The sequence below is a fragment of the Alligator mississippiensis genome, chromosome 2, assembly GCF_030867095.1.
Source record: "Alligator mississippiensis isolate rAllMis1 chromosome 2, rAllMis1, whole genome shotgun sequence".
NCBI classification, from domain to species: domain Eukaryota; kingdom Metazoa; phylum Chordata; order Crocodylia; family Alligatoridae; genus Alligator; species Alligator mississippiensis.
In genome coordinates this window covers 296,595,079-296,620,136 of record NC_081825.1, presented here as the reverse complement: position 1 = coordinate 296,620,136, position 25,058 = coordinate 296,595,079, and the positions used below count along the sequence as shown (strand labels likewise).

The 25,058-nt window shown below is 42.2% G+C and overlaps 2 protein-coding genes across 4 annotated transcripts in view; one reads left to right on the top strand and one right to left on the bottom strand.

The window, feature by feature from the left end:
• Window positions 1-1,424, top strand: part of DHRS7 (dehydrogenase/reductase 7) — a 40,875-nt gene extending 39,451 nt beyond the window's left edge. For both annotated transcript variants that reach the window (XM_019480004.2, XM_014598769.3), the window contains exons 6-7: window positions 492-707; window positions 1,205-1,424. In XM_019480004.2, coding sequence (XP_019335549.1) covers window positions 492-707; window positions 1,205-1,243 — 255 coding nt within the window. In that variant the 3' untranslated portion in view covers window positions 1,244-1,424. The remainder of the gene's footprint in view (window positions 1-491; window positions 708-1,204) is intronic.
• Window positions 1,425-5,261: 3,837 nt separating this feature from the next.
• Window positions 5,262-24,968, bottom strand: PCNX4 (pecanex 4). 2 transcript variants are annotated; one of them, XM_014598777.3, is made up of 11 exons: window positions 24,780-24,968; window positions 19,438-20,164; window positions 17,556-17,735; window positions 16,949-17,463; window positions 15,982-16,082; window positions 15,714-15,836; window positions 15,085-15,448; window positions 10,438-10,541; window positions 8,538-9,589; window positions 8,033-8,219; window positions 5,262-7,462 (listed from the first exon to the last, which is right to left on the bottom strand). In XM_014598777.3, exons 2-11 carry the CDS (start codon window positions 20,124-20,126, stop codon window positions 7,211-7,213), a joined length of 3,567 nt encoding a protein of 1,188 aa, XP_014454263.2. In that variant the 5' UTR covers window positions 20,127-20,164; window positions 24,780-24,968; the 3' UTR covers window positions 5,262-7,210. The 2 variants fall into 2 exon arrangements, with proteins under 2 accessions (XP_014454263.2, XP_019335531.2); XM_019479986.2 differs by lacking the exon at window positions 24,780-24,968 and adding an exon at window positions 21,630-24,731.
• Between the last annotated feature and the right edge of the window lie 90 nt (window positions 24,969-25,058).

The window sequence follows — 25,058 nt, the reverse complement described above, 5'->3', positions numbered from 1 at the left end:
TGTCCACTGCATTTTCCAGGAGACGCACTAGGGTGTGTGTGCATGACACTTTAAAGCAGGCTAAATGCTTTTGCACCGCTTTAATGGTGCTGGTGTTTGCACGCCTTAGCAGCATATTGTGCATTAATTCCAGCCACTGTAGGAAATTCCACGGCATAATGCACCTCAAATAACTTGGGGTGCAGCAAACTAAAGCTCCTCCAGAGGAGTTTTAGTTTGCTGCCCCTACAGTTGCGGAGCAAAGCACCGGGCTCTGTGTACTGGTATTTTATTATGCTCAGAAAAAGATGCAATAAGCTGTGATTCGTGCAGATGAACAAGGTAGAACTGCCACTTTGGGATGTGAGACAAACAAGGGAGCAAGGAAATACTGTCTAATCCCTGTTCTTACTGGGTTGCTTTCATGCACATTGGAAACTTGCCAGCGGCAGTAATGTTTTTCTCCAGGTAAAAATTCATCCTAACTCCTCACCTCCTTTGTGTCTTCCTAGTCCCTAGAAAAGCCAGGTGATCAATCCCACAAGATGTCAACTGACCGCTGCGTTCGGCTCACCTTGGTCAGCATCGTCAATGACCTGAAAGAAGCCTGGATCAGCGACAACCCATACCTGGCAGTCTGCTACCTCTGGCAATATGCACCCACCTGGGCATGGTGGCTGTTGGGCAGGATAGGCAAGAAAAGAATACAGAACTTCAAGAGAGGAGTGGTAAGCCAGCCCGGCCAGCCTACCTTGGCACACACTTGCTGCACACGAACGCTAGCCGTAGTTTCTGTGCCTACTAACTCTCACAATAGCTCCTGAAGGTGTTCCAGGAGCCCATTGAGCAATACTACCCACACTTTTCAGGTCCTCTATATACAGCCATCTTCCCCCCAGGGGCTGCAGTGTATGCAGTGAAGCCTTTTATTTTGCTAACATTGCTTGGCAAGTGTTGTGCTTCTCTCAGATTGAATCTACAGTGACACTCCTAGGGACAGGAACCTGTTAAGAGAACAGGACATAGGCACTCCAGAGTCACAAGGGAAAGTTTAAGGCAGTCTTTGCAACCTTCATACCACCCTTCCTGCCCATGTGCACAGGAGTGGTCTGATCACAGGCCGTTTCAAGTGAAACACCAGTCTTTTGGGCAAAAGTCTTCCAAAGCGTAGAAAAAATCAGGAAGTGGAAAATATCTAAATGGAAGTGCTGTGTTCTCATTGCAGGATGCTGATGCCTCTTATTATCAAAAGGTGGCAGCTTGAAGAAGGACCTGCTCAACGTCTACTTGGAGCTGGGGCTGAGGGCATCTCTTCTCTTCTTGTAACACTTCAAGTGGCGGCCTTGCTTTTTTAATCCATAGCACTTTTGTCATCATGTACCTTGACAAAAGTAATAAATACAACTCTAAGCACATGTACTTAAATAAAAACATGTTTCTAAACACGTTTTGCTATAGCCTTCTATACAGTCCTTCCATGGGCTTATAACAGGCCTCCTGACCTTGTTACTGCTGTTGTATCTCCTGGCTGTCATGAATTCCTGTTTTGCTCAGGGGTGACCAAGTGCAGCCCATAGAGCTATGTCATCCGGCCTGTGGGGCTCCCCACGACTGGGAATTTGGCAGTGGGGGACCCATGGCATTAATTACCAGAGCAGGGCCACAGACCAACCTAGGACACAAGATTCAGCCCACAGACCAGCACGGTGTTATATGACATCTTCCATACTACAAGAGCTAGCTACCTCAATCTAGGGACCACAGACGCTTAGTGTCCTTACACCATGGTGTAAGGTTCGTGGTGTGTAGTTTCAAGTCCCCGGTGATATACAATGGCTTCACACAGGCTGATCTGCTCAGGTGAGAAAGGAAAGGTCTGTGCTGGTTGTGGGCATTGTTCCTCTTTCTGGGCTAGTCTCACCTCTACAAGTGTCACCGAAGCTGCTGTGGAGAGGCTGGTCTTTGCGAGTGCATTTTAAGTCCACAAGGGGATGGGTATGTCACAAGATGGCATTGTAGTATCTAACTTCTAGGACTGCTCAAGCCCTTTCTTGGGCAGCAGGAGATGGGCCTGCTGCCATTCTCCTCTTAGTGAACAGATCCTGGACCAGTGCTCCCATTACTGAGCTGGGACATCTGGGTTCATTTCCCTTTGTAGGAACTCCAACCCGTTTCCCAGCTTCCAGGCCCTTTCACTAACCACTAGCTTGCAACCAAATCTGGAGGAAGATGTGTGACTTAACTCTACTGCTGAAGCTGTTTCCCTTCACAAGATGTAAAGGAAATGTTATAAACACCTGGAGCACTGGGGCAGCAATCTCCCATCTCTAGCATGAGCACCACAACTACACTCCTGTAACATAAAATAGCTCAACTTTGATTTCAAGGGAATTAGACACTCAAAGTATCTGCACTGCAAAAAGTTCCCCTGAAACCAGAGATTAATGTCCATGGAAGTCTGCAGGGTGAGCGCCAGAAGCATCCACTATACAAGTAGTTGGGCTGTGTGCCTGGAAAAGCAGGTCTCAGGGCACCTATGAAGAACCAGGGTTAAAGCCAAGGTGTCCCAGTTAGCAATCTATCCCTCACAGGGCCATCCTCCCTCCTTAGTGCTATGACATTGCTAGGAAGGGGAACAGCACCTGCCAAAGTAGTGACTGAATCACAGTCCTAAGCACTAGGGCTGTGCAAAATTTGCCCAGTTTCATTTTGAAGCTGTTTCAATGAATTTTGAGCTCAAAACTGAAACTGAAACGAAACAGAAGAAGGGCACTGAAAACGTTTTGAAAGTTTAAAGTTTTGAAGCCAGGCTTACTTGGCTTCAGCACTGGCCCCAAGCGGCAGCACCAGCCTCCTGACATTGAGCAGGCACTTGGGGCTTGCCCGCACCCCTGGGACAGCTGTGGGGGCTGTGCCAGACTGCTCCCGATGGTGCAGGCCCCTGATCTGCCTGTCGGGTCACAGAAGACTGGTGCTGCCACCTGGGACCAGCACTGGGCGCAGCCCACACTGGGAACACTGGTGCTGTTGCTGGCCCCAGCCAGCAGCACCAGCCTCCTATCATCCAGCAGGCAGATGGGAGGTCCACACCCCCGGGAGGAGTCTGGGACAGCCCCCACAGCCCTCCCAGGGGTGCAGGCAAGCCTGGGGCCAGCAGCAGCACCAATCTTCCTGGTGCTGGGTGCAGGCTGTGCCCATCACTGTCCCAGGTGGCAGGAGCAGTCTCCTGTGATCCAGCAGGCAGATCAGGACCCCCCACACCTCCAGGAGTCAGCAGAGCCCTTCAGCCCTCCTGGGAGTAGAGAGGGCCCTCGCTCTGCCTGCTGGATCACAGGAGGCTGCTCCTGCTGCCTGGGCCAGCACTGGGCACAACCCATACCCAGCACCAGGAAGACTGATGCTGCTACCCATCCCAGCTGGCAGCATCGGTCTCCTGTGATCCAACAGGCAGATCGGAGGCTTGCCTACACCCCTGGGAGGGCTGCGCTGGACTTCTCCCTGGGGTGCGAGCCCCTGATCTGCCTGCCAGGTCACAGGAGGTAGGCGCTGCTTGCTAGGGCCAGCGGCAGCACCAATCTTCCTGATGCTGGGTGTGGAATGGCCTATGGGCAAAACGGCGAAACTTTCGACAAAACAAAACGAAACGAAATACTGTTCTGTTGAAACATCAAAATGGAAGCCAAAGCGGAACGGTGCTGTTTCACACCGCCCTACCGAGCACTTTCACCTGAACCTCCACCCCGAGAGTCCCCATTTATCTGATTGAGAGTGCTACACTTGTGGCTTTCTACCACTACAAATTACTGTGCAGGGAAAAAACCAACACGGAGCATTTCTGTGGTTGATGCTGTTCTCAAAGAATGGATAGTTTAACTTGGTTCGCTGATGTAAAACTCTCTATACTCCAGAGCCTGCCAATGCCACAACACTTACCAGTATATAATGTTAACATACCATCTTCAAAGGAAAGGCGTTTAAGCTCTAATGCGGTGCTTCTAGACTCCAGGCACCCTTTGGAAAGTGCCAGCCGTTAGTTTTCAGTTTTGTGCGTGTAGAAAAAACACTAGAGCAATTCTTCTGTTGCAAAGAATTCATAAAGACCACAGCTGGTCTAGTGGGACTCCTAGCTGAAATCTCTGGGTTTATGCTGCACTCGTTTGCACACGTAACAGTGTTAACACTGCGCAGCACCCTGCAGCCCCCCTGCAAAAACCAATACACCCTGAGGTATGGTGGCAGACTAACTGAGAATCACTGTTCAAATGGGTAATACTTACGACAAAGTAATCATCATAACTGTTTTCAAAATATCAGTCACTTTTCCAGCCTCTTAACTTTTCTGCTTTTTTCACTTCAGACAATTTGCGTGTTATTAGCATGAAGTCTGTAATGCTATTACAATTTGTGCTAAAACCACTGGAGATGAGCTGTGGTCAACACACGACTGAATACAATTAGCTGTATGCTGCACATATACAGACGATTTTCACATAATACTGGTGGCTTCTATTGTCTGGAACACTTGCTGGTGGGTGGTGAGAGCTGGTAGGTTGTAAGGCTAGCTTTCCAATTCGTTTCCAGATGTCTACAAATGTTTTTCAGAACAAAAAAAGGATCAAGTTATACATTCACTTATGGCAAAGGAGAAACTAGCTTAGCAGCTTTAGAAGAAGGACCTCTCTCAGAAGACAGTCATTGCAGAAACTTGTGTTGTTTCCTTTAGTGAGAAGAGGGAACTAAACACAGAGAGGAGCAGATATAAGAGAGACCAAGGGGGAGAGAGGAAAGGGCAGACATTTCAGGGTACAAAATGAGGAGGAACAGAGAGGCAAAATTAGTAAATTATTCCCTAAGAGGACAAAGCGCATTCCACCAGGTCGTAAGAAACCCACGTCCCTAAATCCTTCTAGACCACATCAGGAGCTGCTACCCCTTCCCTAACGCAGCAATATGCAAGCGTAAGTGGGGTGGAGGCAGTCTAAGCAACACTCTGAAACTCAGTTGGCCCCATGGGAAGAATGAAAATCACTGTTTTGTCCCCAAAATGCTGGCAGGAGAAGAATTGAACACATCCAACCTTTTTTAAACAACTTTTTTTCCTACAGTTGTAGACAATTTCCTTTACCTAGCTAGAAAGCTTCTGATCATTTCTATGTCCTGAACATCACATTGTATAATCCACCCGCCATCCCACAGGTGAGTAAGACATGGGCTTCACCCATTTGAAGTAACTCAAAATTTCTCTTTTAAAAAAGTTATTTTTCTGAAAGTTGAATAAGAAATCAGAGTCTGAAGCAGATTTAATGTTCTATGTGTAGGGCTGACTGTGAATGGTAGATCACATCATGGGTTTACAACAGAAACCTCCTTAATACCTCCAAGATCTCTTATAAATATTTGTACCCTTTAAACTCTGTTTAACAAGCACATGGGTTGCATAATCTGCTAATATAACTACATGATTGCCTAAAGGGATTAACTGAAAGGTATGCCTCTTCTTGCATCAGCAAACTCAGCAGCAGGCTGGCCTCTATTCAGACTTTTCTGATATGAAAAAAGACTTAAAGGTCAGTGATGCACACTGAATGATCAGTGTTGTGTAATATTAAGACTAAAGACACTGAAGTACAAATAATTTTCTCATGAAACTGATCTGATTTAAATTAACTTTAGAGAAAAAAGGCAATTACTTACATCTTGGTGAATAATAGCTAACAGCTCCACCATAATTGCTTAAAGAGAGGGGAGGCGGGGGGTGACTTACTGAGTGACTACTAGCAAATGGCAGGCAGCGGGGCATTTCAGTTTTATCTAATGCAGACCACTATATAGATAATTTGAACAAGTCACTTGAGACATGTGAAGTGGCCCAAAAGTGTTTTCAAAGATACTAGTACTACTATGAAGCAACTGACTGCCAAATCTATGCCAGGAAGGGCCTAGAATAGTTGAATGAAAGCAGTAACTCTGGAATAAAAAGTAGAGAAAGTTCTTTTAAAAAGGTTTCAAGCTTTCTCTGTTGTTGTCGTCAAGGAATAATACAAGACGCAAATGCATTTTATAAAAAGTACAATTTTCACAAATGCTACCCTGAGAAAACTAATCCTCTTGGAGTCAACACTGGCTTCCCTTTTTACTTATGTGGTCTTCTCATCAGCAGGATCACATAGACCAGAGACAGGCAACCTTTTCTGGCTGTGGGCCAGGATGGTCACCCAAGGTCAGAGGCAGGTGGGCCGGCGTTTGTCCCTGTGGTAGCATGGGGAGCATGCTCACTGCCAAAACCTCACGTTTGTGAGCCGGGTCCGATCCAGCCTGCAGGCCATACCGCTGCAGCCGACCCCTAACACACGAGAGTGTTTCAGAAACTAACAACAAAATAGCTGCCCACGCGGCCTGCCTGTGGCAAAGTGGGAACTATGCAGCAGCAGGGAACATTGACGGTGGTATTGTCGAATGCACCCATGGCTTACGACTAGAGAAGTGATATGGCTCGGTAAATGATCCCCACACACTAACGGGGTTTTACTGCAATATTGCTGCTACTTTCTGAAACACCCCTTGTAGATTGTTTTTAGTAAAATGGCAAGATTCAGGTTGCTAATTTACAAAACCTTTCTTGCCCACATAAGTGTACATTTCTGTAAAAATACTTCTTCCAGACTTCCCTTATTATACAGCAGCTGGTAGCACACTACAATTCAGGACAATATTTACAGCCATATATTTTAAACAAGTGCTAAAATTAAACTCAATTGTATATATAAAATGATCAGAATAAAAAAATACATATAAATAGTTGTATGTACACTTTGGTGACCAACTCTGTGGTCTGCTGTACTATAATGAGCTGTAACTTCCCTACTGATGGAAGTCACCTGTCAGACTAGTAAAAAAGAAAAGAAAAAAAAAATCAGAATGCACCATAAGGAGTTAATGGCCAGAATCATGTCTCTTCTGTGAACTGGAAATCAGGGCATCTTGAAGCAGTGGCTTCTTGCCCTGACAGCAACAAAGGAGATGGTATTTTGAAAAACAGGTTTGAATGCTCTTGCCTGCTGTAGAATTTGCCTCTGGCTAGCACCGTTTCTGTGCAAATCAATCCTTATTGGCTCGGCACACACATCCAGTGCCACTTTGAGAGCAGGATCTTCACACTTCTAGTGTAAAATGCAGCACTGCTTTTTGTTTCCCCACATGCAGCTAGAATGTACAAAAGACAGCACAAAGTCTAAAACAAAGGCACATGCAGAGGTTCTGATGAATAGACGGGATAGCCAAGGGGTGGGTCGGCCGCCTGCACGGTCAGGTTCCTCAGGAGGACCGGGTGCGCTTGTATGCTGTAGCGTTCCTCATCATCGTTGGTAGCGTACAGCAGCTCCCAGGAAAGGTTTGCCCATTGGCCTCGGACAGCGTCACCGTTTAACTTTCCCACCTGCACTAGCAGCTTCTGAAGGGTGAGCACTCTCCCAGTGTAAACTCCCTTAAAAAAGTAAAACCATACTTAGGAATGCTTGGTATGTGTTCTAGTCGGCGTTAACACAGACATTTCTGGTATGAAGTGAAAAACAGAGCTTGCATGCTGAGTACTGAGCCGTAACACTGACTCCTTGGAAATTTTCAATGACAGAGGAAACAGAGGAGACTGTATAAAAGTAGCAAGGGTCAGGTTTTCAATTTGGCAATGCTTTGATCCCAAAATTCACATATACTAAACAGTGGGAACGGATCACTGGAAAATGAAAGGGGTATAGGACTCTAGACTACACTGCTGTATATATCTGCACACAGAAAGGCTTCTTATTAACAAGAATCATCAAGTCCTAGCTGCTCTGTCCTTGTACACAAGAATATCACAGGAGAGTCAGCAAATACTGCTGCATCTGCTGAACAGCTGCCTGGCAATTTCAAAGAATAGACACACAGGAGTCAGTCAAGCACTAACTAGTTCTTTGAGTGCAAAGCTCTCGCATCTTGTAAGGCAGGCAGACTAATAAATAAGCAGAGGAAAAAAAGACTTTAATCCTGCTCATCAGCAAAATTTTCCTCTTACCATGTTAGGATCATGCCCCAAGGAAAAGAGATACGGCTTTTCTTTTAAAATTGCTTGTTGCCACTCAATATCAGATACCAAACCAATGTACCAGTCATTTTCATATTCTTCTAGATAGTTAACCAGCTCTTTGAAGCTCTCTACTGGACCCAAGCTTGCTTGGTCAACCATGAGTTTAAATGTATATCTGAAAGACACACAAACACACATACACTGCAGAACATGATTCAAAATACAAAGCCACTTCAAGCCATTTCAAAGGTTGTTACATAGTTGTTTCAATTAGATCAAACATATGAACTAGTTATTGATAATGCGAGCAAAATATTTAATTTCAGTATCAGTACACATTTGTATATACTACCTGGACACTAAATAAGGTTGCTCTTTCACTTAAGAATAAAGCCGATTCAAAATTGTACATTGCAAAGATGCAAGTATACTCTCAAGCACAAATGCTCATTTTTGCAGGTGTGCTTGTGTTATACTCCGAGTTAGTTCTTACCTGAATGCTTTCAGTGCAAGCTGGAACAGCTCTGGTTTTCCAGTCAGCCAATCCAAGCCAACAGACCAAGGAATACCCCCAGTGTAGGCTCTAAATACATGACTAGGAGCAGGAACTGTACTGTCTAGTCCAAACAAACCAAAACAACATGACAATACACCATGGATATACAAGTCTTTCAAAGCTTTGTCTTTAGTAAGGTCTTCAAGTAAACTGGCAGGCTTTTCTTCCAAATGAAAAAAATCCAGCTGACTCAAAATGAAATGGTACCACTCTTCTGGAAACCTCTGCCTCATCTCATTGAATTTGGAAGCAGGGATGGGTGCTGTTCTCCATTCTTCAGGTATGCTTAGCAGCTCCGAATAGGAGCAGCTAAATTCAAGTGAAGGTAGTCTTAACACTTCCTGCTTTTTTCCTTTATCTAGAGCAGGAAGTCCAAGTACAACGGGTCTGCATAGTTTATCTTCAAGTGGTGTCTTTTGTAGAGCACCATCTCTGCTCTGCATTTCTACAGATCCTGGAATAGACAAATGCATTCTTGGTGCAGTTGCTGCTGGTCCCATTTCTTTTCTCTCTCTCATTCTCCCAGTGGGCTCAAGATCAAAAAGATCACTATCATCAGTCCAGTCCTCAATTGTCTCTACACTAAAGCTATCTTCATCCCTTACAGACCTGGGTCTTTCCACTGTATTGTTAAATGCTTTCTTGTTTATTGGAAATGATTCATCTGTGTCCTTGTCTGCTTTGTCCAGCTTCTCACATGTTTTCGATTTGTTATAGAAATACTGGACTAGCACCCACACAAGCACTTTAATAAAATCATCTTTCAGCTGCTTTAAGTTTTCATGAGAATCAATTATTCCAGACAAGACATTTTTGGCATCAGAATACAGCCTCACAGGTAGAGCTGTGCAAGGGGTTAAAATGTTTCCAAAATGATGATTGAGAGAGAGAGTCTTTGCATGCTCCTCACGCTCAAAGGCCATTGCAAAAATGTCATCAACTCTGTGAGCTTCTGCAGTGTGACAGGAGGTTTCTTGCAACTCTAGCCCCTACAGCACAAGTGGAAATAATTCAGCTTTACTCTGCATATGAACAAGCCTTTAAAAACTAACAGGCTCTTTTTTCTTGCAACAACTATTCCCAGCAAATGAAAACTATGCCCAGTATTTCCAATATTTCCGGAACTAACAGAGCAATCACTTGCAATTTTAATAGCACTCAGCATCTTATTTGATGGACTGACTAACAGTACTTCACGCAATACTACCACTTCTGAACTTGCTTTAGAGCCATTCGGTTCCATCTGCCACATAAACTTCAGTCCTCACAGATACCCACTTTAAGTTTTAAAGTCTTATACCACAAGCCAATTCAAATTATATAGTACTTCCATGCTTGTAGAAACTGGATGCGTCTATACAAAACAATGCGCAGTAGACTGACTGACTCTGCATTACAGCAAAAACCATGCTATTAAGCTAATGTGCAGTAGTATTAGTCTACTGAGCATTAACCGTTCAAAAAAAAGCATGCGATCGCACTAATGCACATTAGAGCAGCCTACTAAACATTTATATAGTACTTCCTCTTGAAAGTACTAAATTTAATGCACAGTAGGCACTGCACATTAATGAATGTGTAGATGTGCCCACTATTTCTTGATTTGCAGGTTCTTGTACAATTTGTCTATGCCCTTCAGATGGTTTTAAAGATTATGTTATGGTCTTAATATTGAGAAAAACCCTTTTAGTTACAAAACTAAACCAGATCAGGTTAACATAACCAGTAAAGAGTCTTAGTCTTATAGAATGTAAGTATTTTTGCTTGTTCTGTTGGAGGAAATAACACAGAAAAGGATTTGCACGTTTCCAAAACAAAGGTTTCAGTAAATATTCACCTTAATATTAACACAACAGTATGTGAAGCCTCTTTCTATCACCAATATCCATATCAGTCTGTCCTGAAAACGGCACAAGTAGTGTGATCCAGGTAAAAAGAGACCTAAAAACAGCAGAAAAAGAGGCTTCAATTTTTACTGCAGCGTTTTGTTGATTACTTTTTCTTCTAAACAAAAGAAAGGAAGCCACTACGGAGACACTTCCAGCATGAAATCAACTGAACTAGTCTGGATAACTTCTATCTTAAAAGAACGAATTGAGCAGCAATCTAAACTACTTAATTTTAAACAAGTCATGGAAAAAAAAAAATCAGAGAACTTCCAAAAAGACAAAAGGATTAAATTTAGGAACACATTTTTCAAACAAGGCAAAAGATGTTCTAAGGGACTATACACTTGTTAGCCTAACATCTATCTGTTCCACGTAAAATAATACAATAGTTATTTTGAGCTTTACCAACAAAATTTAGAGGGTTGTACAAATCAGCATGGAAGTTAATCTTATTAAACAAACCTGCTGTCTTTTTTTTTAACTTTTTTATGGGCCTGGTTGATAAAAACAACTGTGCTAATAAAGCATGCTTGGACTGCTGCAAGGCATATGACTTAGTACCGTGTAATATTTGGATGTAAAAGCTTGCGTTATGTGAAATGAACGAGGCACATATTAGACTAAAAACTGACCTACTGACAGATCTCAAAATGTGTTGGCTAATAGGGAAATATCAATGACCAGGGCTGCTTCAACTCTAATTAAAAAACAATGTATTATTTTTAACAATAATCTAAACAATGATACAAAAATCTTTAAAAATCTTTGCTGGTAAATTTTGCAGGGGACACAAAAATGGATGAGGTAGCAAATAATAAAGGGGGGCAGTATTACACATTCAAGTTATTGGAAAAAATGCATAAAGCAGCAAAGGTAAAAACCAGGGCTCTCTCTTTCAAGGAGAATGCTCTCATTGCTGGGCATCCTCTCCCTCTGGTCCCATGAGCTCCTCATTCTTGGAGGTGGAAAGTGCACCCCCCACAAAAGCCTAGCCTGCAGTCTGGTGGTCAGGGCGTTCTCCTGGGAGGCAGTAGTTACAGATCTGAACTCCCTCGCAAGGGCAAAGAACCAAGGCTCTCCACTTCCTGGGCAGTTGCCCTAACAACCAGCTTACAGGGAAGACCGTCACAAACACCTGTGTTTTAATACAAAGGGACGAGTCAGTAATCCACCCCAAAAGAGGAAACATAGGCACTTAAATCCAGGAGAGGACTTTGGACTGCGAATCCTGATCTCACATAATCACCTAAGGTGGGGCTGCAGACTTTACATCTAGAGGGGAATTTCCTCTTTTTGACACGTCCTATTGGCTACACCCCCACCCCAGCTCTGTCCCATTCAACATGCTGGATGCTGTGAACCCCATTCAGACACCTAAATCTCACCACTGCATTGCACAGGAATCTTAGGCTCCAACCTGGGCCTGCTAATTCCACTCCAGGGAGTAAAAGCAAAGTATAATAACAGTCAATCCCACTACACTGAAGTCCCTTTGTGGATTGGAGTCGAAATGCTTAAAGGATCCTCTCTGGTCATTTTCCTGTCATAACTTCCATATACTAAATGACTTTAGAATATGCAAAATAAAATTATAAAACCAAAAAAAGGACTTCTGGCTCATAAATGCCATATCGGCCCTCCCAACCAAGTAGTTCATAGCATATGTTAAGGGACAAGTTAAGAGTAATTGAAAAGGACGCAGCACATGCACTACCAGGTCCTAAATTACCAAACTTACACTTGGGAACCAAGAGAATTTTTTTAATTATATCAACTCAGTTAGTCACTAGTTGTTCAGCTAAAAGGCACAAAGTTTCATCAAGACAACTCATTTTTATCTTTGCAGTTTTCTCAGTTCAATTTGGAAAAGCCTCATTCTTTACGGATTTCAATTTCTCTGCAATGCTCATCATACTATTCAAGCACTGATTTACTACTACTACCTCAGAAATACTCACTGATGATCCTATGGCATTGTTATTCAAGGATCTCAAAACACTTTCAAATCTCAGTTTACCTATAAGGCATAGCAGCTGTTTGCAGAGACATTAAGGCAAGTTTTCAAGAGCGTCCAGTTTTGGGTATCCAACTTGCCACGCTCACAGATTAATTTCAGAGGTACAGAGCAACCACAACCCAAACGGAGTCTCCTGTTCCTCAGCATCACTCGGACAAGCTCTACCTGTCAAAGTGGGTGGGTATCTTAAAATAATTGAGTATCAAACTTAAATGGGCTTTTGAGAATTACAGTGTAAGGGCCCAATTCAAACTGATCTTGTAGGCTCTTCCATTTAACAGTTATTATTGAGGCCTTGCCCAGGAGGGTGACCCAAACTGGCATGGTTAAGCACCAAAGATCCCTACAGCAAACAGGAAGACTTAGGTAGCTCCCAGGTATGTGCCGAGCAGATGTGCTAACAGGTGACCAATAGGAAATGTTGGACACTGGGGTCTGTCTGAATTCCTCCTCCTCACTGGACCACGGGCATCTGACTCAGGGCAGCATGAGCTTTCTGTTTTTATAACCAAAGGCTATCTAACTGGAAACCAGGTGGCCAATCTGACTTACTTCAGAGAAGGCACAGCAGTCCAAGTCTTGCAGCCAAAATGGAAGTGCCTAAAGAATCTCTATGCTTAAGTGATTTGGTGGGCACAGAACAGGGGTGATGAAGATTGCTCTTTGTGCCTTCGGTGCTTATAAGGTCAATTAAGATTTGGCCCCTAAATGATTTACCAGAGTTACATAACAAGTTAAGGGCAATGCTAATACTCAGGAGTCCTCACACATCAAACTTTCTGCTCTGGCCATTAGACCTCCCTGACTCACACAGAAGTCCCCTATCAGTTTGCTCCTCTCCCCTTCTACTCAGAAGTAAAGGGGCAAAGCCAAATAAGTAACCAAGCTGCTGTTCTTCTCTCAGCCTTAGGTTAAAGCCTATTATTTCACCAACACGTCTGAAATCTTCCTAAATGTGGCAATGTACGTATGCTACTAGCACACTGCTCGTTTGTATCACCTTTAATTTAAATGACTAATTTTGGTTTCATAGTGCAGCAAGATATAATTGGTGAAAGCAAGCATTCAGTCATAGTTAAAATTTAAAACAAGCTTTTATATTGCACCATGCTAATAAGTGCACTTCCTTGCTAATATTTTGCTTTTATTGCTATTTTTGGTAAGTGCCCTGCTGCTGTTATGAAAATGCTCTTATGTGTTCTCTTATTGCCTGGCACAGTGGACTTCTTTTTCCTGAGAAAACTTGCTAAAATTACTTTACTTCACACATCTTTGGCACTGATATTTAAGACACTGAATATAACTTGGCGAAAGTCTCTGCATCTCTTCTTCAATTGTCTTGAGTTACTAAACCTTATATCTACTGCCTCTAAATACCAAGACCTCTTCAACTCTGCCTCTTGACCTAAGATGCCATCTAGGTTTCTTAGATAAATACTTATCCTTTACCAGTAGGCTAAAACACACTTAATTATTCCCCAGGTTACCAATTCAGGCTCAATTGGTACAGACTGCTGAGGGTCTTGCCATCTTCCTTGGATCTGTCAAACATATTTTAACAACCTTGCATTGGCTGTCCCTGTCTCTCTGCCTTATCTGTTGCAGGTTAGGGTGTTTTGTTTTGTGGCTGCATCAGGGTTGACTTTAGTTAACTAATAACTTAGAAAATGGTTTTGTATAGGATGGTTTAGATAGGAATGATTCTGCCTCTGGTGGAGGGTTGGACTAGATGATCTGCAGAGGTCCCTTCCAGCCCTACTTTTCTATGATTCTGGTTACACGCATGGTAAGTGTTTCTCAGAAAAATTCTTGCCATTTCAGAGATTGTTTTGTCTTCAAATGGGGAAAAGAGACCTAGTCTTTTTTTTCACCTCTGTACAATTAAAAAACAAATGGAAGCAGCTTCTCATACATTTTAAGACACAAAAAGGACCATTATGAGGCTCTAGTCTATCCTCCTACATAAATATGGAATTCCAGCAAGTGGCTCCTGCCCATAACTTGCAAATGAATTAGTACCTATCCTCTAGAAACCCTTCTGGTACACACAAGTCATCTGGTGGTTACCTGCTAAGGAATAAGAGATGGGTCTTTACTGTGGAACAGCTAAGGGGGGTGGTAACTGCCCATGTACAGGCTCCTACATTGCAGCAGATGAAGGCTAAAAGGCTGTGTTACCACCGTTTTCTAGGTTTGTGAAATTCATTCTAGGGGACATCATCTCTCACAGGCAGCAACTGATACACAGCAGAGCCCCAGCCCTTTTACTTCATAAAGACTAGTTCTTGTTCAATATATACAAATATCAAGAGCAATATTCTTCTTTCACCACTACACTGGTCATTAAAATACAGCATTCTGTTAGGAGAATGCAATAAACACACGCACACACTCACTCTCTCTCTCTCTCTCTCATTTTCAATAAGCCCTACAAAACACAGTGTTGAAATTTTAACCTAGGTAGCAAAGAAAGTTATTTAAATCAGATGCAACAATTCTGCAGTAAGACTGTATATACTAAAGTACTCCATGATCTTATCTGCAAATTCTTTTACAACCTGCTTGCTTATCTACCTACCTAAGCTACCAGCTGCTAGTGCAGATTGCAGTGCGGCAGCCAGACTTGGAACCATCTGCTTGTAGTACACGGTATCGGAACAAACAGATGCTGTTGCACCCACAGATCCTGGCCAGCTTCGGATTGGTCTGGGAAACCCGATCAAAAATATTGGGAGAGTGAAGAGAGGCAGCAAGGGGGAAGACAGCACCGCAGAAACAGCAATGAAGGCCAATACAACAGGGAAGAAAACAATGTTGAGTGTAATTAATGTGGTGGAGGATTTACGACGTTGCTTTTTTTCGGTCCACGATGTCAAGAGAACAGTTAATGCAAACTGCAGCTTTGAGATAAACTGAAGTAGTCGATCCCGAATGACACCAACCTGTATAATAGAAAAATACTTTTTCTATCAGCATCTTGGCACATTCAGCATTGCTAGAGATCTTTCAGCCTCACACAGAAGAATTCTGCGGGCTAAGTGAAACTGTCATTTACTGTTGTACTAAGAGCAGTTCTGTGTATGCAGAACGTGTCTCCATTCCCACAAGTCCTGAGCCCCAATTTTAGAAAAAGCAGAAAAGAACAGACTAGGAAACAATAAAATAATACAACAAGAACTACCTGCTTAGTTAAAAAAGAACGTTTACCAGTAAGAGTCTGATTCCTGTATCCAGGCTCCTGTTCCACCATACATCTGTATTAAACACCAGCATCTGTACTATTGACACCACCACTATGTCCAGCATGGCATTCTCTGTATTTTGCCAGACCTAGGACAGAGACTGATTATTTGTGGTACCAGGAATCCACCCTTTCTCCCGCTTCTTGACCTGGAGTATATTTAAGTTGTAACTCCTTATTACTTTAGGGAAAAATATCTTCTACATAGTACATATTAAAAATATGTCAAATTACCATTCTTAAGATTCTTGTGAATCCAATGCAAACAGACAGAGAATGAAGATTTTGTAGGGAACAGTCTAGTGAAATAAATGCTATCATAACAAATGGAGACACTGCAATGAAAAAGAGAGACGTCAATAATTTTCTTTGTAAAATTCCTACAAAAGCACATCATTTGGCTAGTTTTATAAAGGGTACATTGCAGAATGGAAATCTTAGCTTGTCCCAATCAAGCCATTAGTAATTGTCACAAAGCCCTTTCCCACCCTGCTCCTGAAACATTAAAATAAGATAGCATATTCTTATCCAGAGCCAAACCCTGCAAACCGAGTATTCCAATTAACTTCAGAAAAGAATCATGAATTAAGTTAAGCGTAAGCATGAATACTTAAGATAAATGATGTGAAAAGTGTTTCTGGATCATGTCTCCAAAACTGTTACATCTACAAAAATAAGCTCAATTTGGACTAAATACCATCTCCTCTGAAGCAAGTGGAAAATCCATCATGTACTTCAGTAAAAGCAAGGCTGGACCTTGTATTAAAAGACTGCAAGGAACGAACATTTTAACTGATGTCCACATTTTCTCAATTCAATTTTGTTTTGGTACTGTTTTATCAAAAATGAGAGCAAAGGTTTTCAAAAAGTGACCAGCAATTTGCAGGTGCCAAGCTTAAGACACTCTAGGAAGTCCTATTGTTAGAAAGTACCAAGCACTCACATTCTAAAGGCCCTTTTAATGTGCCTTGTGCTGAGCACCCAAAAAACCTCAAACACACAACACACCACCGGTCATTTCCAAAAACCTTGGCGCGTTACTTTTAATTCTGAATGCACAACTGCACAAAAGTCTTAATGCAAATTTTCAGCCACTTAATTCTTCTTAGAACACGTATTTTAACTCGCACACAGAGAAAATGTTACTGTCATGTTAATCTCCCCTAATCATCTTGCAAAAAGCAGATAGTGGAATTCCTACCTAGTGTTAGTAAAATCCTTCTGACAACACCAACTTTCATAAGCCTTCTTTGCTTCTCCATGAACACAGTCACAGTCCTGATATCCTTTGGATAAAAGGGATTTCGGAAGACTCCAAACAAGTATACTCTCTGAATCTCTCTAAGAATCCACATAATTAGGAGTAATATGATCAGAAAGTAACTCACTATAGCTTGGGGACTGTCTTTGGACAATGCTGTAAAACCAGCAAAGTGGTGCAGCAGGCTAGCTTCTATAAGAGCAAATGTCAACACAGTCAAATAGAAAATGAATTCCCTTCGCCCAAACTGTATCCTAGGACCACTGGATAGAGTCTTAGACTTGCTGGAAGCTAAATGGCTGCTCATGGTGTGCTTGAAGGAAAAACCAATCTCACTTAGGTTAAGACTCAGTATGAACCCAAATCCAGTCATGAAGAGGACCACACCAAGAGTGCTGGGAATGAAATACGATGCTATAGCTGTTCCAGCAGAAATGAGAAACATTACTAATAACCTGTGAAGGAGAAGAAGAAAAAAAGATTTGCTTGAAAAGAAAAGGGTTAGAGACTATACTGTTATATTTATCGTTATAGAAATAAAATTTACTTTGTGTTACTCGACATGGGTGAACCTCCTAGGACCAACTCCAACACTTGTTCCATTCCCCATAGAAAAAGTGCATCGAGCAGAGGCAGAATTCCCAACGCCCATAAGAATGGCAGAAACAGAAATAAGATGTGCAAGATCTGGTTTGTCTGCTCTAGGACGGGTATGTTACCAGCAAACCTGGATGAAAGAAAAAAACATATCTGACTTCTATGAAAGGAAACATGAACAGATACTGTACGAAGAGAGGCAAGTTTAAAATGTATCCACCCATATTCAAATGCCAGAATCTTCAGATTTTTGTTGATAAGCTAGATATTTAAAATTAATGCTTGGGACATTATCAAACTATAAGCATAAGAACATATATGATTTTTTGATGCTAAAGATACAGAACTCCCAGAATACTGTGACAGTCCAAAATAAAGAATGCTTCAAAATTAGGAAATTTTATACTGAAATGGCAAGCATAAAACAAGGAGCCAAAGATTTTACTAAGGCCTTGTTTAAATGAAAAGTGTAAAGACATTATTTTAAACCAATATAAGTTAAATCAGTGCAACATTTTTCTTATATGCAAAGCCTTTTAAATTAATTTAAATGAGTAACTAAATTCTTCTCAGTCAATATCTGAATTCTCCTTAAGAGTCACAATGTATTTTTGTACAGAAAAACTATAAAACCCTTTTGTAAATATACAAATGTACAAAAAGCTTATAGATAAAAAGCTGATATTAAGAAGTCTACATAACTTAGCTAATATACAAATAAGCCCATGGTAATTATCTTAAAAATCACATGCTAAAAGATTTTTAAAATATTTGGTTTGCTCCCTTTTTGCTATGAAAACAGGCCTGGAATATTTGGCTTACAAATATCAGGAATGTCAGAAATCTAATCTTCCTTCATTTGGATGGAAAACCTGTTGAGGGTCTACAAAGTATGTACTGTGAATGTTATTACTTTAACTGAAGGAACAACGTGGTCTGAATCTTTAAGAAAAAATAACTGAGTGCAAAACTAGAAGAACAGTAGAATTAAGTTCTGTGTTTTTAATACAGGCGATTTACTTAAAGAATGAGACGTAGCCTGCCAAATTGATACGACCGACACCTAACAAGGAGTATATGAAAAGGAGCTAAAAAGTGCATTTTTACCCTGAGACACTTTGCAAATACCTTGGCTGAGAGAGAGATCTGAAGAGGGGAATATAAAATTATGTTCTGTTTTCCAATCTAGACCACTACAAAAGCATTTAGCAATCCAAGGCTAAATTTTATAGGGACCATAACTGTCATAAGTTTCAGTTTCCAACTCAGTTTCTGGACCTAATGCATTTTATGCAAAGTCTCTTCTTTGCAGCTTCATTTTGGTTTTGTTGCAACCTTTTACATGGGTTAAATTGAAGAAGTGCTGAAGTACAATATTTGTATACAGATCAAAACTTTCTGGAATGTGCAGTGTTTAGACCCATAGTATCATGGCAGGTTCATTTCTCATTTAAAAGTAGCAAATTTGATATATATTTAGAAAAAAATAAAATGAAGACATTTAAAATCCATAATATATTGCTTGATAATGGATCCCTAAAAGAATGGGGATGCAATAATTTAAGGCTACTTTACTGGATTTGCGATTGCAGATGGCAATTTTAACTATGCAAGACCAAATTTTTGAGTCTCTTAACTTCTCTTGAAAAGCTACACAATTCCAAAATTTCTGCATGCAAAGTAAAAACGCGAGTTTCTACTGTAAGCATGCCAGGCTTTTTCCAGTTGGATAACATCTCTACAACTTTTTCAAGAGTTATTTCACAGCATCCACCAAGGTATCTGCATATGTTAATCAACATTAAATTACATAAACATTAACTTAGGTTTACCTGTATGCAAGATCCACTGCAATAAAGACAAAAATATAGAAAGGTCTCATCAAAGCAGTAATTTCATAAGTATCCAGTGCTTGGAAAGCAGCTGTCTCTGTAGCCGTATTTATGATTAATGAATATTCTCCTATACATATAGTCACCCATCCAAACACAAAGATCATAACAGTTCCTCCAACGTTATCATACAGCAAAGTTATTCTGTTTGGTAGCAAATACCAAGTACCCAAACCACACATGACCCCAGCAAGAAATGAATGAAAAACAGTGTTCACTATATACTTCTTGCCTGGAATAATAAATTTTACTGTCTCTGAACCTAAACAGCTAGAAAATTCATACTCGTCTTCATCTGTTAAGGTATTTGGAACCTGCATTCTTTCTACCGTCACTGTTCTCTGTCTCACGTTCAGATTTGTCAACTGGAGAATAAGTGCTGTAACAAGCATCAGTCCTCCGGAAAGTGCTGCAGTGTAATAGTCTTTCATAATATCTAACTGGTACAAAAGTGTTCCTACTCCTCCCAAAACCCATGGTGTTAGGAAAAGAATAATCTGATTCACATATATGTAAGGAGGGGCACAATAGCCTAATTTAAATCGGGGACCTCCCAGGACAGTCTGTGGAAAGCGCTTCAAGAAGAACTCCTGCTTGTAATCATTTAGTAGTGGTACATCTGGACCCATTCTTATTATTCAGGAATCTTGGATGTGTTTCATTTTTCCTGTAGTGAAGCAACGAAAGGAAAAAGAAAAAAGCAATGTCACTAAATGCAACTCAAAACTTCACCATAAGATACAATTGCTTTGCCCTATTTTTATAGTGCCACACAGAGTTCCACCAGGTTTTGCTAAACTGCATGACTATTAGCAAACTCTAAAATGGAAATACATTACTGTATAGTTTACAATATATTTCTAAATAAAAAATATACTAATTTGCCCAACCAAGGGACAATAGGCAGGACTTCTTAAACTAAGAACTGAGGTAGAAAACAGGACTGAGAACAAAAGAGCCTAGTAGCACTCACTTTTTAAAAAACATATCTGGGAATTCAATGAAAGAAGGATTTTAATCCTAATTGCCTTCTACCAGACATGTACAGTCAGCCTTATATTTGATTATTGCTACAGGTGTCGCAAGAAAAGAATGCATTAATGCATTGCATTTGCCAAGCCTCTGTGTCCTCCTACTAGAATATTTAATACTTAAGTGCTTGAGTGAACAAGATACAGCTTATTTTCACGGAGGGAACAATCACATGATCTGCAAGTACGTACTGGGACACAGCACTGCATTAGAAACAATGGAAATGAGACTTATGCAGAATTTTTGCATCCATGTGACTGGCCAATAGTAGGCATTTTCTCTAATTGATATTTGCTTTCATGTTCCTTTAAACCAATGCACAACACTCTTGATAAAATGTAAAGTTGTAATATACTGTTCTTATAATGAAGAGTTGTCACTAAGTAGTATAATAGAAGAAAGCAATATAATTTTCCATAACTACTGTGACACTGGCATTTCTTGTAACCGAGGTGAAAAAAGCAATTAAATGTAATGTGGAAACACTACCAACATACACATATTGGAGAGGGCTGTTCATTCCAATAAGGTCTAGTTTGTAATTGAAACATAGATATACATCCTAGTAAAATTTTCTAACAGCGTATTTAAAAAAAAAAATCTGTTTGCATACAAGACACTGGAATCATGTAAATAAAAAGGATTAGCATTTTTAAGTACTGCATATGCAGTGATGCCAGATTGAAAAAAAAACAAACCCAAAAACTTTGATGTGCAAAGACTGCACTCAAGTGTATATAGAGAACCGGGTTTTAAAAGAAACAAATCAGGGTGAAACTCGAAAGAATAATGCTGGCAGCTGTATTTTTGCTGTGTTTTTTATTGTTTGCTTAGCTTTAGTCTGTATTTTCTTTTCTAAATTTATATTTTCTCAAACGCACACATAATATTAATCAATAAAACATATTTAGACTACAAGTCCTGTGTAAACAACAGGCATATTTGAGTGAAACCCAAAATACAATTCTTCTACTTGGGTGCAATCCAAAGCAACAAAAGATATTATAAAAGCACCATAAAGCCATAAAAATATTTACATAAGAAATCTGAGACTTAAAATAACACATATGGGAACCAAGTAATCTTAATTTTTATCTGACCTCAAAATGGATATGTTAGGTCCGGACCCTCAAAAAAAAGTTGAGCATGTCTTAGCAACGGCACTACACAGAACCCAGCCTTCCTGCATGCCCGGGCAGTTCCAGACTGGGATCTTGCCTGGTTACCAGGCTGGGCTGGATGGTAACAGTTTGTTATTGCCAGACAAGGTTTACATACATCTATGTATCTTAGATACTATGACAACAGGGGTGATGTACATTTCTTAACCTCACGGTACATCTATACTTGTGAAGTAGGAAAGGGAAAATACTATCCCCGTTTTACAGATGGGGAACTGAGGCACAGTGAGACTTTACCTAAGGTCACAGAGAAAAGCCACAGCAGGGCAGAAATCTTGGTCTCTCAAATTCTGCTCTAGTGGCCTCTGTGAAACCATCCTTGTTCTCTACAGAAAGGAGACTGCTAACTATAACTTGAAATTCTTGGAGTTGCTGATGGGATGGGATGGCTTTTGAAGGAAACCCCTAGTTCTGATACAGGCAGTCCCCAGACTTACGACACAATTGGTTCCTAAACACTGCGTCTTAAGTCAAAACGTAACTTGGAACCAATTTTCTCATAAGAAACGATGTTATAAATGAGGGATTGGTTCCTGAACTAAGGCCCAATACCTTATTTTCACCAAAAATACTCCAGAATTTTGTACTGGATCAATTATAGATGAGTAATATAGCTACACTAATGTATTTATATTGTAAATTGCAATCATATTGATTTGGAAGGACTTCTTTGAGGTGACTTTGCTGGACTTTTTGAAAGGCTCTTGGATGGACATTTTGAAGGGCTCCTCGCTGGAGTCTTCTCAGGAGTCCTGGCTGCAGATTTTCCTGGAGTCTTGTCTGCTTTCTTAAAGAAAGCGTCCAAGGAAGTTTGGACAGATGTCCTCCAGGGAGATGAGCGATGCAGCGAACTTGCTCGCTGGCATGGCCTCGCATCCGATCAAGCGTTGTAAAGTCGAAACTGACATCATAAAGTTGAAATTTATAAACGTTGTAAGTGCGAAATGCTGTAAATCGAGGACTGCCTGTATTTCAGAGCACAATATGGAACACAAACTGTATACTTCTCATTTGCTGAAATTATGATGCCATAACATATGGGATTGAGAGTTATTGCCATAATAAGTTAACATTGTAATTAACCATCTGCTAATATAAGCAGAACCAGAAAAATACAGGCCTCAAATTCCCAATGAAAACCATGTAGGTCTCTTCCTGCTCAAGTAAGTGCAGCAGACGCCATCACATAAATACCTGGCAGTGTGTTTGTACATCATTAGCTTCACAAAACACTACAGCAATCTGTTCTAATCAGCAAGCAAAACATCATTAGCTTTTCCTTCATGGATTAAGACTGAGTTACATCAAACACCAGTTTTCAGTCTACGGAACACAGAGACTTTTGCACTCCAGGGCAGCAATGCAGAGGACAAAACCCAGGATGAACTGGGCAAAAGCTGAGGGATAAAGCCATCATGGTTGCTGTGGTGCAAGGAGGGAGAGGCCTTCCAGAAGAGATTAGGCAAACTGCAAGTCTCATCTTTAGGAAACATTGCAAAACCTGTGCTTAAACCTTTCCACTGTAATGCTATACGTCTCACTCCTGCCCTTGACTAAAAGGCATCAGGAGGATTAACAAAACAACCAGAAAAAAAAAAAAGTGCCTCCCCCCTCCAGCCAGAATTGTTACCCCAGAAAGAAGGAAGAGGCATAGACTCTACTAAGCCCATACGGATCTTAACTATCGCTCTCAACCTTTACGATCACCGAACTCAATCAAGTCCAGCTCTACAAGGTGGTAACACCAGGCAGGGCAGGGGTGGATAAGACCAAGCACCAGCTGCTCTCAGTGACGCATCTACCGAAGCCTATGGGACAGCGGTGTTGCAGCACCTGTGAACGCGCACACCGACCTCTGCAGAAAGAAAACAGAGACGACCGTGCTACAGACCAGTCGTTCTCAGCCCGGCTGGGCTCGAGTCCTCTCGCTGCAACAGGGCCCCCTCCATCCCATCACGCGTGTGAACTGACTGGTGCCCCATTTCAAAGCTAGCCTCTGTGTTGCAGCAAGGCCAAAGTCAGTTCCTTATTCCTGGTTCCCTATTCCCAGTTCCAGCTATGTTACAGCGCTTCCCTCCTTGCAGAGAGGCCAGGCATGGACAGCTGCACCTTCCTTATCTGCTCATCTCGTCAGCTCCTGGATAAGATGAAGGGCGCCCGGGGGTACCTGAACACGGGGATTTCTGAGCCTGGGATTTGCCTGTAGGATGCCAGCCTGGATACCGAGTCAGGGACCAGATGAACTCCTAGGCAGGCCTACAGGTCTCCATATATCAATGCATCTTAGATACTATGATAATAAAAAGGATGCACATTTCTTAGGCCCTTGCAACACATTACATATCTACTGCAATTCACAGGCGAATCGCACAATAAATGTAGACTGGTCACACATGCCAAGCAACGATCACGCAATTAATGGGCAAAACATGCAATAAACGTAGAGCGGCCACCCGTGCCAAACATCGATCATGCAATTAACAGGCAAAACACACAATACCGTAGAGCGGCCGCCTGTGCCAAGCAATGATCACGCGCTTAATGGGTGAATCAATCGCACAACACACCAGCCACACGCGCCAAGCAACGATCACGCACTTAACGGGCAAATTGCGCAATAAACGTAGACCAGCCACAAGCGCCAAGCGATGATCATGCACTTAACAGGTGAATCACACAATAAATGTAGACCGGCCACACACGCCAAGCAAATACCACGTACTTAACGGGCAAATTGCGCAATAAATGTAGCCCGGCCACACACGCCAAGCAACGATCACGCACTTAATAGGTGAATCGTGCAATAAATGTAGACCAGCCACATGCGCCAAGCAACAATCATGTATTTAATGGGCAAATCGTGCAATAAACGTACAATACACCGGCCACACACGCGTTACATTTATTGCGCGATCCGCACGTGGAGCGTGTCCGTTGCTTGTCGCACGAGGCCGCTCAACACCGCTCGCACGACTCGCCCGTGGAGCGGCCCCACGCGCCGTGCTCCCGACGCCGCCCGGGGCCCTTCACGGCGCCGAGGCCCCCCGCGTCCACACTCGCCACGTTTACCTGGAGGGAAGGGGGCGGCGTCGCGGACGGTGGGGCGGGGTGTGGGGGGTGGGCCGCGGTGCCCTCAAGCCCCCTCCGCGCGAGCGGCGGAGCCCCTCCGGGAAGCGCGGCGCTGCGGACCCCGGGGCCGGGAGGGCGGCGCTGCCCCCATTTTACAGCCGGGACGACTGAGGCCGGTTCGCGCCGGGGCCCAACAACGACCTAATGGGGGCGCGAACCGCCCTCCCCCGCCGCCATCTTGCCCCCCGGCGGGCGCCGTGAGGCGCGGCGCGGCGTGGC

Coding starts and splice junctions, on each gene's coding strand:
- PCNX4 (XM_014598777.3), bottom strand. CDS start 20,126: ATGGGTCCAGATGTACCACTACTAAATGATTACAAGCAGGAGTTCTTC. Junction 15,449..15,713: donor CAGGAATCAGACTCTTACTG/GTAAACGTTCTT, acceptor TCTATTATACAG/GTTGGTGTCATTCGGGATCG. Junction 7,463..8,032: donor TGGGGCATGATCCTAACATG/GTAAGAGGAAAA, acceptor TACTTTTTTAAG/GGAGTTTACACTGGGAGAGT.